The sequence below is a fragment of the Mustelus asterias genome, chromosome 28 (assembly GCF_964213995.1).
Source record: "Mustelus asterias chromosome 28, sMusAst1.hap1.1, whole genome shotgun sequence".
Lineage (NCBI taxonomy): Eukaryota > Metazoa > Chordata > Chondrichthyes > Carcharhiniformes > Triakidae > Mustelus > Mustelus asterias.
The window spans coordinates 13,937,376-13,952,271 of NC_135828.1; the positions used below are offsets into that span (position 1 = coordinate 13,937,376).

At 43.6% G+C, this 14,896-nt stretch overlaps 1 protein-coding gene across 3 annotated transcripts in view; it reads left to right on the plus strand.

The window, feature by feature from the left end:
• LOC144480253 (calcium-activated potassium channel subunit alpha-1) overlaps positions 1-14,896 on the plus strand; it is a 797,282-nt gene that overhangs the window by 635,829 nt on the left and 146,557 nt on the right. For all 3 annotated transcript variants that reach the window (XM_078199542.1, XM_078199543.1, XM_078199544.1), the window contains exon 15: positions 11,568-11,677. In XM_078199542.1, coding sequence (XP_078055668.1) covers positions 11,568-11,677 — 110 coding nt within the window. The remainder of the gene's footprint in view (positions 1-11,567; positions 11,678-14,896) is intronic.

Here is a 14,896-nt window from a genome sequence, read left to right on the forward strand (position 1 = left end):
CCACTTGACAATTAAATGGTGATGGGCGGCATTGTGGCACAGCGGTTAGCACTGCTGCCCGGGTTCATTTCCAGCCTTGGGTGACTGTGTGGAGTTTGCACGTTCACCCCGTGTCTGCGTGGGTTTCCTCCGGGTGCTCCAGTTTCCTCCCTGATGCACTATCAATCAAGCAAAGACTAGTTTGTATGCAAGAACAAATAGGCTTTTATTCGCAAAAGACTTGGATCACACCCATGCCGATGAACTGGTCCAGACTGAGGCAGGGGGGTGGGGAGCAGTCACCTTTATACCTGGACCAGGGGGGGAGGAGTCTCAGGCAGGGCCGGCAGGGGCATGTCACACACACAGGCAATAAGCTTAACAGTGGTTTACCACACTCCCACAGTCCAGAGATGTGCAGGCTAGGTTGATTGGCCCTGCTAAATTGCCTCTTGGTGTCAGGGGGATTATGTGGAGTTATGGAGATAGGGCCTGGGTAGGATTGTTGTCGGTGTAGGCTTGATGGGTCGAATGGCCTCCTTCTGCACTTTTGGGATTCTATGATTCTTTCTTGCCATTGTTTACTGAATTTAATAGGTGAACCTTTCCTGCACTGGTACTTGTAAAAATACTACTGGGAAACTCTCAGCTTCTAAGTTAGCTAAGGTTTCATATATTTGAGGGAACATGAAGGTTTGTTATTCAATCCTTTCATATTCAAGTCCTGGGGAAGTGGTTGAAACTGTAAAACACTTGCTGATTGGAGCACTCTTACAGGCCACCATCCTAGAGGTTCTGTCTCCACATTTATGTAATATTGGACTGTCAAGTGTGCAGATCTGCTCTGCCATGGTGAGTGCATCTGCTGCCCCAAGAGGACACTGAAACTCTCAGAACTGCTGTATACTATGCAAGGACAAACTCTCAGCGACATTGGATATGGTGTAAAATGAATTGTGGTGTGGCAACGAACGGATCCTGAGTTGTTGTGAAGTCTTGTGTTTTGCATGCATGTTTAGCCATCGCAGTTAACACTTGCCATTTGTGTTATACTGTAAAATAAATTGTTATATGTTAACTTTTTTTTAGTTAGCAGGAAAGCAACCTTTTTCTGATGTTCCATGCCACAGCGCATTGGGCATGAATCAGTTAATTATCAGGCTCTGAGGAGTGCTTTGTTAACATGAATGAAGTAATTAGTTTAGGTAAGGTTTCACATCATTTCAAAACATACATACATCATACCTGTCACCAAGTTGAGAATAGACTTTATATTTTTTTCCGAAGTGTATTTGATAATTTACTGTTGTTCCTCTGGCTTTTAATCGGCATAGCAGAGTCTCCAGGGCCTTGGCTTTTAACAGGACCAGTTGTGCAGGCCAAAGCTTTTAGGGATTAGGGGAATAATGAAACTTCCTCAATTGGCTGTAGGAACGCTGAACCTGTCTGGGAATTAAAAAGTTGGATCTCATCCATCGCCTTTATTAATCACAGCTGCTGTTTGTTTACTTACGTTCTGCTGAAATAACTAATCACCTGGTGATCCGTTGATGAAAAATGATTTGTTTTAATCAAAATCTCATTCGAGGGTTAAGAAAACCTGAAAATGATCAATCACTTGGTTCTGTGTTGTCACTCAAGAATTTGGTGTGAAGGGAGTTTATGGAGCATTTCGAAATCCAAGTGCTGATTTCATCTTTCAAAATTAAGTCTGAAAATAAATGGTGCATATTAAACACAGAGTTGATAAAGTGCCAGAAACACATTGACAAATCACTAAATTATGTGTTCATGCTGAAATATTTTCATACATTTCTCAATGTAATTTTGCATTAAATCCAGGCTTTAAAAAGTACCAGTGTAAAGAATTGCTTAGCTAGTACTTGTACAAGCTAACTCCAAAAACACATGCAAATTATTAAAAACAGTATTAAGTATATTTGAACGTTGTTCGGGTAATACATTTTCCCCAGCACATTAATCTGCACATAAATCTATCCGAGTCTAAGGAGAATTCTCCTGTACATGAAGCCAGGAGGTGCTTTTCTTTCAGTTCATGGCAGGAACTCTTGCGGTGCACTTTTAATTGAGGTGCATATTTTTTACTTTTGCCTTTGCACCTAATACTTCTGACTTTGATTCCGTTCCATGGGCTGATTGATTTACTACCTCAGTACTACAACTTCAAAAATCAGCGTCATTAATTCCAGTCAATTTGGCACCTCTTCCAGGAATGGCCACGATTCCCATGGCACCGGTTCTCCTCCGCACGTGCTGTTTCTTCTCTTTATCCATGATCGCACAAAGACACGTGGACTTCAAATTTATTAGCTCCCAGTTCATCTCTATTTCATTCTAATGTAGTAAACTCCTGTCATCTGATTTGAATGAGAATGACAGCCCAGTATATGAATCAAAAACTTTACTCAGTGTAGCTATCTCGAAAGCCCGGTGCTGTTTATGCAAACGTCATCTCCTCATCAGTTCCTTCACTCTTTATGCCCATTTAATGAAAGTTCTTCTCTCTCTTCCAATCTCAATTCAAATCTAATGATGTCATGACTTGAGTTTTGGACTCTTCACTTCTTTTTAATGTTTGATTTGTACGTTCTTTGTAAAATCTCTGAGGCCTTAGCACAGGTGTCACAGCACAAACATGTTTCATAGTTTATTGGCATAATACGTGCCAATGTGTGGCATGCACTTCAGCTTTTCAATGGTGAAATACTTATCCCTTCTGTACTCATAATTCTTCGATTGATTCTCCATCAGGTTTCAGGCCCTCAGATTGTGTTCTTTTGAGCCACTCTTTTCAATATAAAGTAGAAATCACTTTAAATAAAGGGGGGAGGGATGGAAACTCTAATCAAAAGTGTGTGTTAACATGCACAGCTTCTCAATACAGTAGCCGCCACTGGTGTTTATACAATCTCCCGCTAAATGCAGTGAACAATGATGCTAATCACCACACTCTGATCTCTGCATCTCAGCTGGTTGTTGAAGTATGGATTGTTGTTGGCTGCAGCTTCCATTCAGTTCCTGTCCGCTTCCTGCCTGAAATGGTTGCACTATAAGCCCATTATAAAAGACACCGTTGTAATTAGCTTGCGTGGGAATAGAAATGGTGAGTGCCTTGTCCAATTTAGGTAACTCTGTGTGTAATAAGAAGGGTGGTATAAGCTCTCTTTGGCAATCTGCTGGTAGATGTGAGATAGTTTTGTGAAATTGTTCCAAACGAGCTCGACCATGGAAAGGTTGTCGTTTTTTGGATAATTTTAGATAATGGCTTTGGACTGTATGGAATCTTGACAATTATAGCATGAGGTTTAAGTTTCAGATGGGGGAGGCAGAGCTTCTTGTGTTCTTCATAAAATTATAAAGTCCCAACAGGGCAGAAAGTGGCCATTCAGCCCATCGGGTCTGCACCAACTCTCTGAAAGAGCATCCCACCCAGGCCCAGCCCTCCACCCCCACGCATTTAACCTGCACATCTTTGGACACTGAGGGCAATTTAGCAATCCATCTAACCTGCACATCTTTGGCGTGTGGGAGGAAACCAGAGCACCCGGAGGAAACCCACGCAGACACAGGGAGAATGTGCAAACTCCACACAGTCACCTGAGGTCGGAATTGAACCCGGGTCCCTGGCGCTGTAAGGCAGCAGTGCTAGCCACTGTGCCACCATGCTGCCCTTGTTCTTGCTCCAAGTGACCCTTTTCACCAGAGCATCCAAGAGTCTTGAGGCATGTGGAAAATATTACATCAGCAAGAGAAATGGTGACATGGGTGCAAAATCCCACAAGAATTGGAAAACAAGAATCTCACCAGCGAGATCGCGTTTCCAGATTCCCCGCCTCAGTGATGTAATGAGGTGCTGTCCACGAAGGTTGGGTGCCTCATTTAAATATCATTAACAGGTTTCTCAGCTGTATTGTCCACCCTCACATTAGGAATTCCCCCATCATATCAATGAGGTTTACAACAAATCTAGAGTAACGACAGCCTGGTGAAGGGAACCAGCAGGAGTGCACAGGTATGCACTCTGGTGGGAGAAGAACATCTCTGGGCAGTACCCAGACACTGTCCCAAGTACCCTGGCATTGCCCATGACACGAGGAGGCAGTGCTAGGGGCAGCACGGTGAAGGGGGCTACAGTTGGGGAGTCTGGGGGTCCCGATGTGGCGATGGGGAGGTTGGTGTGCGAGGGGGTCCCTCTGCTTCTGTGGGTGGATCTTTGTATTTTTATTTTTGTAAGATCGTGAGGGTGCCCTGATCTCTGGAGAACTGATGTTTCTGGCTGTCTCAGGTCCGTCCCACCCTGCCAATGAAACCCACCTCCAGCATTTTTTGTACTAAGTGCTATAAAATATGGAGAGGAAAGCCGGCTGTGCAGCTGGCAAGCTGCAAACTGGTTTTCTAGCCTCGGCCAGCACTTAGGAAAAGAAATTGGAAAATTTCACCCTTTGTTCTTCATAACCTGGGACTTGGGTTTACACCTACTACAATGAGAGTACCAGGCATCAAGTGCTAGCCTAGTATATTAGTTTGTGAAATGGCTCTAAACCATTGCCCAACAATGGGAAGAACTTTTAACGTCCAGCTTTATGGCAGCCAATTATCACACTCGGATACCTGCCACATTTAGAGAAACCCTTTAGGAACATAGAATATGAAAATGTATAGGCCCAAAACTTCTCCACACAACCACAGAATACCTAAAGTGCAGAGGTGGCCCATTGAGTCTACACTGACTCTCCGAAAGAACATCTTCCCAGACCCATCCCCGTAACCCCATGCATTTACCATGGCTAATCCACCTAACCTACACATCTTAGGGCACTAAAAGGGCAATTTAGCATGGCCAATCTACCTAACCTACACTTCCTTTGACTGTGGGAGGAAACCAGAGTACCGGAGAAAAACAACGCAGACAAGGGGAGAACGTGCAGACTCTAAGACAGTCACCCAAAGCTCGAATCGTACCCAGGTCCATGGCACCGTGAGGCAGCAGTGCTAACCAGTGTGCCACCATGCCACCCCTTCAGCTCCTAATTTGGCCGACTCCAGAACCTTCCATTACAATCTGAATCGGTCCAATTCAGAACAACAATCGCCTTGGAGTCCATGATCAGTCACAAATGAAACCCCACTTTCAAGGAGCAGGTATTCTGAATTGCCAAAGGGGTTTCTAAACCTGTGAGGATTGTTCCAGGATATGGCAAAGCGATGGTGCATGATCGGAGTTATGTTACATGTGAAAATAAATGAATTAGCTTTCTCAGGAGGGAAGGAGCAGTATCTCTAGTTTTTTTAGGAATTGCTGCAGTGCAGATTCAGAAGTGCTGTTGGTAATAATTATTGTCTCATTGCTGCAGTTGTTTCACTAAACACCCATCGAGCAAAACGCTTGGATTTTTTTGCTTTGTTCCAAATGCCTTTTTATAACTATTCAGCTGGAGTGGATTACACGTGTTGTAGGCTGTCTTTTCCTCCATTAGTTACTCAATGGCTATCAGTGGTGGATAGTGGGATAACTTAGATTTGGATTGGCAAATCACATGTCACTAATCGCCAAATGACTTCAATACTGAGTGCTGACAATTACGAGGAGGATTTAAAGGGAAAATTACTGAGTAGTAATTTGCCCTTCAGTGCTGAAGGAAGGATGTAGTGGTTTAGTTGTTGATGGCTGTCAGTTGCCTTTGCTCCCAGGCTGTTTCCAGCCAACAGTTTGACCTGTGGGAGACCTGCCAGTTAGTGACATACAAGCTGCCCCTGGAGCTGAAGAGCCTTCCTTTGCTTGGGTATCACTTCACCCTCATGTGACCCCGAATTCATCCTTAGCTAAAGGAGTTACTGGGCTGATGCCTGTCTGGACAGATGGCAACCCCATTGACGATGACCGCCCCCAACCAACAACAGAGGCTCCATGCTATCAAAAGACCCTTCCCTTTTGCTCCATCCCCCTTCCATTGTGACCTGAACCCCTGGACAAGGAACGACCACCTTGACCTGCCAAATATGAACCCCATGCAAGTACCCACCCCACAGCTATGTAGAACCATCAATGTGTGCACAGCTGCCACGATGCCTGCAAGGTAATATGTATTTTGTACTGTATTATTACCCTAGAACATTCTTTTATACCACTAGATTTGATTTGATTTATTATTGTCACATGTATTAGCGTACAGTGAAAAGTAGTGTTTCTTGCTCGCTATACAGACAAAGCATACCGTTCATAGAGAAGGAAAGGAGAGAGTGCAGAATGTAGTGTTACAGTCATCACTAGGGTGTAAAGAAAGATGAAAATTAATGCGAGGTAGGTCCATTCAAAAGTCTGACAGCAGCAGGGAAGAAGCTGTTCTTGAGTTGGTTGGTACGTAACCTCAGACTTTTTTATCATTTTCCCAATGGAAGAAGGTGGAAGAGAGAATGTCCGGGGTGCGTGGGGTCCTTAATTATGCTGGCTGCTTTGCCGAGGCAGCGGGAAGTGTAGACAGAGTCACTGGATGGGAGGCTGGTTTGCGTGATGGACTGGGCTACATTCACGACCTTTTGTAGTTTCTTGCGGTCTTGGGCAGAACAGGAGCCATACCAAGCTGTGATACAACCAGAAAGAATGCTTTACATGGTGCATCTGTAAAGGTTGTTGAGAGTAGCTGACATGCCTCTTTATTCTGGGTAGTTGTTGGGGGTGGGGAGATTGGAATGGGGAAACCAGTGCATAATATTCAGCAACAGTAAGTGACTGGGATAACTTTCCTGTAACAACATTTTGATTTACGTTATTACTTCGCAGAATGCGTTTGTATTTGAAAGTTGTAAACCTCCAGAGACAAATAATGTCACATTTTAGTAATAAATCTAAACATGACACCAGAAAAAAATATTGAAGTGTTAAAGAAAGAAGAGAACTAACTTGCATTCATATGGTGCCTTTCAAGATCTCTGGCCACCCCAGAGCATTTCACAGTCATTAAGGTACTTTTGAAGTCTGGTCACTCTGTCAAGGTAGGGAAACAAGATAATCAGTTTATGCACAGCTAGATCCCAGGTGTGATAATGACCAGTAATATGGTTGAGGGATGCGCATTGACCGGACGCTCAGGAGAACTTCAAAAGAGAAGTCAAATTCAGCTTCCTAACTAATGCCCGTTATATTGTCGTCCAAGCAGCTGTCTCCCAAACTCATCTAATCCCTTGGTGGATAAATCCCAACCTCTGTTCCATTGCGAAGGCACTGTGAGCCTCTACAAATCCATTCTGAATGCTGTGGAGCAACTAATGGTTTTTGGGAGCTGAAAATGCACATCATCACTGCAAAGTTTAATCTTTTCCAAATTGGAGAACTTAGCGCCTCATAAATAATCATCGCAGCTCATGCAAACTTGACTACCGGGGAAATAGCCCTGTGACCTGCCACATCAACAAGCATTTATCGCTGCTGGGTCTGAGGTGGCGCATGTAACTTGGGAGTGCTCGTCATCATTCACGCGTGGAGATTTTTAAACACACCTGCAAAAACTTTTTCACCAGCATTACTCTTACCAGCCATTCACAATGACTCCTTCACTGTTGCCTCATCCTTAAAACTGTTCATTGAAGTGGTTTGATTCATTGATAAGAAATGTTTAAAAAGAATTAAGTCCAAACTACATTGTCTTCCAAATTATGTAATCCGGCCTGTTCAGTTGGGTTTAATGGCTCAAGTTACAATGTTCAATGAAGGACAGTAATTCCAGTGTCCGAGCCAACATTTACAATTCAACTTCTGGCACCAAAACAGATCAATTGGTCACTTTTCTTATTTGCTTTCCCATGACCTGTTGTACACAAATTGCTTGCCTTACACCCAAAACAATTGAAATGTATTTAATTGGCTGTGAGAATCTCTGGCTAGGAAAGATACTGTACAAATGTATTTCTTTAGGTAAAAACACGGGCGGCACAGTGGTTAGCACTGCTGCCTCACAGCGCAGGGATCCGGGTTCAATTCCTGACTAGGTGTTAATAGTCTCATTTAGAAAGCACCAGATGGAAAAGAAATTAACAGAAAATGTATTTTTTTCAGTGGTCTTGAAAATGTTACCAAAATCCTGAACCATGTTAACCTTTCTGATCCCATCATGTTTGCACAATTCAACCATCCATGTCACAGTCCCATGCTGTGTTGGTTTATTAGAGGTAGTTTTCCAATTGTTTAGTTTATTATCAGTTTCACAAGTAGGCTTACATTAACACTGCAATGAAGTTACTGTGAAAATCCCCTAGTCGCCACACTCCGGCGCCTGTTCAGGTGCCCTGAGGGAGAATTTAGCATGGCCAATGCACCTAATCAACACGTCTTTCGGACTGTGGGAGGAAACCGGAGCACCCGGAGGAAACCCACGCAGACACGAGGGAGAATGTGCAGATTCCACACAAACAGTGACCCAAGGCAGGAATCAAACCCGGGTCCCTGGCATTGTGAGGCAGCAGTGCTAACCACTGTGCCACCCAATTGTGATCAACTAACCAGTGACTTTCCCCTTCATGAACCCAGTTGGTGAGTGCAATTAACTTTGCCCAGAGAATTTCCTGTCTCTCTCTCTTGTTCCCCACCCCCAACCGCCTTTGTGCAGAAGCCAGCACTAATTTGAATTTGCTGGCATTCGATTTCCACTTAGTGCAATAAAATATTCTGGAACTTTCCAGACGATTATAATTAATCGGGAGTTGAAGACATATGCTTATTTTTCTTTCCCAGCAATTCTCTTTCTGAGATAAATGGGGTTGGTTGGCAATACATTTTGTTGGCTCACTTACATGCTACTTCAGACACCTTCCCCATGAGTATCAGATAATAAAGTCTGATTTCAGTCTTGTGGAATGGAGAGGTGTCAGATGGAACAGAGACTCTTTTCTTTGGCATAAGAAACTATGCCAACACTTCCCAGTACTCAAGTCATGTCAGGTGTTGGCAGAAAGCTGGGAGCAGATCATCTTCCCATCAATTACAAAATGGTGTGTGCCATAGCAGCATCTAAAGAAGTGGCAAGCTTACAACATAGCTGGTAAAGGAGCTACATGTTTAGTTTTTTTTGTGTTATTTTCTCAGTAAAGAGATATGGCATGTGAAGATTATTTAACTCTGTCACCTTTCTCAGCTACTTCCTGCCTGATCCAAAGGATAAAGACATGGGCACCACAATGGTTAGCACCGCTGCCTCACAGCGCCAAGGACCCGGGTTCGATTCCCGGCTTGGGTCACTGTGTGGAGTCTGCACATTCTCCCCGTGTCTGCGTGGGTTTCCTCCGGGTGGTTCGGTTTCCTCCCACAGTCAAAAGATGTGCGGGTTAGGTGGATTGGCCACGCTAAATTGACCCTTTAGTGTCAGGGGGACTAGCTAGGGTAAATACATGGGGTTATGGGGATCGGGCCTGGGTGGGATTGTGGTCGGTGCAGACTCGATGCGCCAAATGGCCTCCTTCAGCACTGTAGGGATTTTATGATAACTAAATTTGGAGGTAAGAGCCTCCAGCAGTCTTTGTGGCAAGGTCTCAGTTGAGCAGGCTTGGAGGGCAGCCAAGGTTACAGTCGTTCAGGTTTCATTTTCTAATATTGAATCTCTTTCAAAAATAAAATATGTAATTTCTCTCCCTCATCCATTTCTACTGTCATAAAATAATGAGAAACAATGCATTTTCAATGACCTAATCACAAGTTTGCAATTTAAAATTACTCGTTAGTCAGATTTAGCTGAGAGAGGCCTCAGCAGCAGAGTGACAAATGAGAATGCTTCTAATCTAGAAGGGCATGTTTATACAGGTTGGATTGAATGCCGCCATTTTGAACAAAAAAAATATTGAGTACCAAGTCCAGCTGTGGCCACGTCTCAGACACAAATTTAGGGGAAATAGCTTTACCACCAAAGTCAATACTCAACCATATTCAATACTCAAGGGATGGCACAGTGGTTAGCTCTGCTGCCTCACAGCTCCAGGGACCTCAGTTCGATTCCCGGCTTGGGTCACTGCCTGTATGGAGTTTGCACGTTCTCCCTGGTCTGCGTGTTTGCTCCGGTTTCCTCCCACAGTGCAAAGATGTGCAGGTTAGGTTGATTGGCCATGCTAAAGTGCCCCTCAGTGTCCTAGGGTGTGTATGTTGGAGGGATTAACAGGGTAAATATGTGGGATTTTGGAGATAGGGCCTGGGTGGGATTGTTGTTGTCGTTGCAGACTTGATGGGCCGAATGGCTTCCTTCTGCACTGTAGGGTTTCTATGATTCTATGATTAACTGACAGAATAACCCTGCATTATAATATCAGTCACATGAGGGAGAAAATGTGATTTAGGAAGAAAACTGGTAACAGAGCCATATGAACTTTGATAATATTTGGAGTAGAACTGGAATGAGTGTTGGTGGATAGGAAAGTCATAGACCCCCTTGGCAGCACAATGGGACAGTGGTTAGCACTACTGCCTCACAGCTCCAGGGACCCAGATTCAATTCCGGCCTTGGGTGACTGTATGGAGTTTGCACGTTCTCACCTGTGTCTGCGTGGGTTTCCTCCGGGTGCTCCAGTTTCCTCCCACAGTCCAAAGGTGTACAGGTTAGGTGCTCTGGCCATGGTAAATGCTTGGGATTATGAGAATTATGCTAAAATTCTCTTTCGGAGAGTCAATACGGACTTGATGGGCCGAATGGCCCATTTCTGCACTGTCGGCATTTAATAAGTGAACCTCGTCAGCATATGATGCTGTTTGTTATTCTTGAGGTCATTTGTGGAACATTTTGTGATTGCCGAGGTAAGGATGGTTGAGATGGACTATTAAAAGCCTTTTTTCCTCCGTACATTAGGATCAAGATGGATTTGTCCTGGTGTGGTGTAGGTGAAAGCTGAATTGTCTATCCTTGTGCTTGAGCCTCAAACTAAGAAAAAAAAGGGCAGCGTCTCCTTCATTTACTCTTCAGTGGGGAGTGATTGTTATAAAGGCAGAATGAATGCCTTCAACAGGACCACTGTAACATTTCTGATCTCATGTTTGTGGCATCCTATTACTTCACCATGGTGGATATTTTTGTATAAACCTCAACTACTTAATCTAATTTAATTAGTAAAACTTTCATTTTGTCAGTCCAAGCGAAATTCGAACCCAGGTGTCACCATTTGGAATTACAACACTGACCTTTACAGAGGAGATGGAGTAAAATCCAAACTTTGGCTTTCCTTTAAGGGCGACACGGTGGCTCAGTGGTTAGCACTGCTGCCTCATAGCGCCAGGGACCCGGGTTCAATTCCGGCTTCGGGCACTGTCTGTGTGGAGTTTGCACGTTCTCCCCCGTGTCTGCGTGGGTTTCCTCCGGGTGCTCCGGTTTCCTCCCACACTCCAAAGATGCGCAGGTCAGGTTGATTGGCAATGGTAAATTGCCCCTTAGTGTCAGGGGGATTAGCAGGGTAAATATGTGGGGTAATGGGGAACCGACCAGGGTGGGATTGTTGCCATTGCAGGCTCGATGAGCTGAATGGCCTCCTTCTGCATTGTAGGGATTGTATTCTATGATTCTAGATGTGTCAACATTCCATTTCTCTTTCCATTCTAGATTGAGGAAGATACCTGGCAGAAGTACTACCTAGAAGGGGTAGCAAATGAGATGTACACAGAGTATCTGTCCAGTGCCTTCATAGGCTTGTCATTTCCTGCAGTTTGTGAGTAAGTAAACAAACAATTTTTGACTCTGATCTCCAACACTGACTTTAAGCTCATTTGTAAGCTCTGATTAATTCCTTTAAATGCGGAGTGTTGGAACACTCTTATCACTGCTTCAGTTGTACAAAGTATTTTCTCCAAGAATGACCGTGGCATACCTTGATTACTGCCCCAGGTCTCATTTACATGAGCTGCACCTTTGTCCTTTGTGTATACCTGACAGTCTAAACATGGATCTATTCCACCAGCAGTAACCATTACTCCAGCCTTTTTGCTCATCTCTGTTGCAGCTGGCTGTTACAGTATCTCTCTTGCCTAGAAACACTTGCTTATGGCTCTCATCTTCAACCATGGAATTCTGTCTTCTCCCACTCAACATCTACTGGTTATGCATCACTCTAGCAAGGGGCTTGAGGCACTTCCTTGCATATAGAGCACTATAGAAATGGAAATTGCTGTTGCCTGATACAAGATATGGAGCCTTACCTCTGCACAGCTCCACATTTCCCTCTTAATTCAATGTGAAATGTATAAACTTTGATCTCCAGATTTGCCCTGACTTGAAGTTTGGATTGGACTTCATGTCAGAATGAATTCAGAAGTAGGGACATATGACAAAGCCACTTTGTACTTCAGTGACAAGGTCATGTGCTCATTCAATGTAGAACTGGGTCGATGTGCAAAAATGTGCAATGTGAGGGCCAGGTGGTTTAGTAAGTGAAGCATTATCCTTCAACTCTGACACCCAAATTCAAGGCCAGCTCAGCCAAATGGATTAAAATTTTCTTTATTTGCTGGCCGGGAGAGGTGAATGTAAAATAAGCTTGCACAATTTCACCCCAGTTCTAACTGTGTACACAGAATTGTTCTCTCTCTAGTCTAAAATTGGCAATCTTAATCTGAGCAAAGTTGTGAAAAAGCCTGGTGTGCGAAATAAAGATGTTACGCGATGCGAGAATGGGACTAAGGCATAGTGCTAGCATAAATTAGAGCTCTGAATTTCACCAAGCTCTCCCTAACCCAGATTGCCCCAAGTGATAACATTATGTATTCTCAGTTCTTGCATCCTTTGTCTCGTTGAAACCAAACAACATTGACCAAAATGATATGGGCCTGAATTTTCCTGGCATTCATGCCCTGCCGCTGCTGCAAGCAAGGATGGAGAATTTGGTGCTCAGCCAAATCTCCATTAACTGCAGCATAAACAGCCAGAAAGTTCCAGCCATTGTTAATGGGCAGCACGGTGGCACAGTGGGTTAGCACTGCTGCCTCACAGCGCCAGGGACCCAGGTTCAATTCCCAGTTTGGGTCACCCTCTGTGTGGAGTCTGCATGTTCTCCCTGTGTATGCGTGGGTTCCCACCAGATGCTCTGGTTTCCTCCCCCAATCTGAAAGACCTGCTGGTTAGATGCATTGGCCATGCTAAATTCTCCCTCAATGTACCTGAACAGGCAGGCACCGGAGTGTGGCCACGAGAGGATTTTCACAGTAACTTCATTGCAGTGTTAATGTAAGCCTACTTGTGACACTAATAAATAAATTTAAACTTAAGAGAGACAGAGGGCAATATTTTTGTGTTCAGGGAGACCTATTTCCTGGTTGCATTACCTGACCATTTCAAGCTCCATTTCAGACCCCCTTCCCAGCTTCATTTTGGATTCATTGTTTCTCAGCACTGCTTCCACCACTCTCTACCACTTGGTGCTGGATCCTGTCATTTCATCTTCCTTATCCAGTAAAGCTCCTACTGCTCCTCCCCTCACCACTCTCCATGTCACTTCCATGTCTACCTCCTCTTGCTATTATCTCTCTGCTCCTCGTCAGTTCCACTTTTCAGCAGCCCCCTTTCCTCCCCACCTTTGTTGCTCTCTCTGCTTAATACAGTTCTGACTACTTACTCCTCTCTGGCGATTACTGCTCCCTATCCATTAGTACATATAATTAAAAGTCTTGTGAATAACAGTCACACATTAAATGTGACAGCCTATACATTTAATCTGTGAATGAGCTATTTGCAAGGCGCAAAAGAATTATCCATCACACTTTCCTGATTGGCTTCAATAACTACTATCTGTCAAGTTAACTACACTGGTTCACTCAAAAATGTTGAAGTAATCCTTCATAAAACAGCAGTGAAAAACCATTTATAAGGAGAACACAGCAGTATTGAGAATTTCTACATATCCCAGTTACTCACAGAAAGGGTAATGTTTTAAAATATAGGTAGTTTGCATTCTCCAGTAGGTAGTTTAGAAGCACGGTATGTTGGTGTACTAATATGCAACCCACGTGGTTAGGTATAGGTCTCATTATTCTTTGTATGATAAGTGCCTAATCTGAGCTGTGTTGCAAAGGATGTGAGGATGAGTCAGCCTCCTTCATACATCTCCTCGTGACTGCTAAATCTTACTGGAAGAAAAATGTACAGCTATCTTCTTGACCTCCTCAAATAGCATGGAGCACTAACTTGTCACCGAATATAAGGTATTACTTTTCTGTCTGGAAAGGGTAATAAAATTTAATGTTGGAACAGGAATGCAGTAAACCCCATTCAACTTAATGTGGAGAGATAAGAAGCATAATTAAAATAAATCTGGGTTCCAAATCAGACAGCTGCATATAGTGCTTTAGTATAAATAGACTGATTCTTCTTCCAAGTAATGTCATCAGAAGTGATAGGTAGATATTTCAGTGGTGTCCAAGGCATGCCCTAGGTCAGGGCAAAGATGACCATTAATGTGAAGGGGGAATCAAATTCAATTGAGCTCACCAAATGGAATTGGATTGGCCTTCCAAATATAAGTAGAGTATATGAAAGCAATTAATGTCTCCGTATGGTAATTACAGTTCAGATTTTGGATTTCCCCTCGGGAGAAACTGATTACTTTATTACGAGAGTCATGTTCATATACCAAACAACAGTCGCCTTGTCATGGTAATGGCTGCTTGGAAAACTCGCATCATCTGTTCTCATGGGGTTAATGAGATTTAAACAAGGAGGGGTTGTTATTGTCGACTAATGATGCAGTGCCACAAGGAAGTGATGATCAATGAATGCAGATGTTCTAATGAGATTTAGGAATCGCCTAAAAATCTTCACTTGACACATAGGTTTTGCCTAGAGACTCAATTATCCTGTTTTCTAGTTTAAATTAAAGAGACCTCATTATTCATACTCTCATGTCCTTGCTAGTGTTAGATGGATAATGCTATCCAATTCTC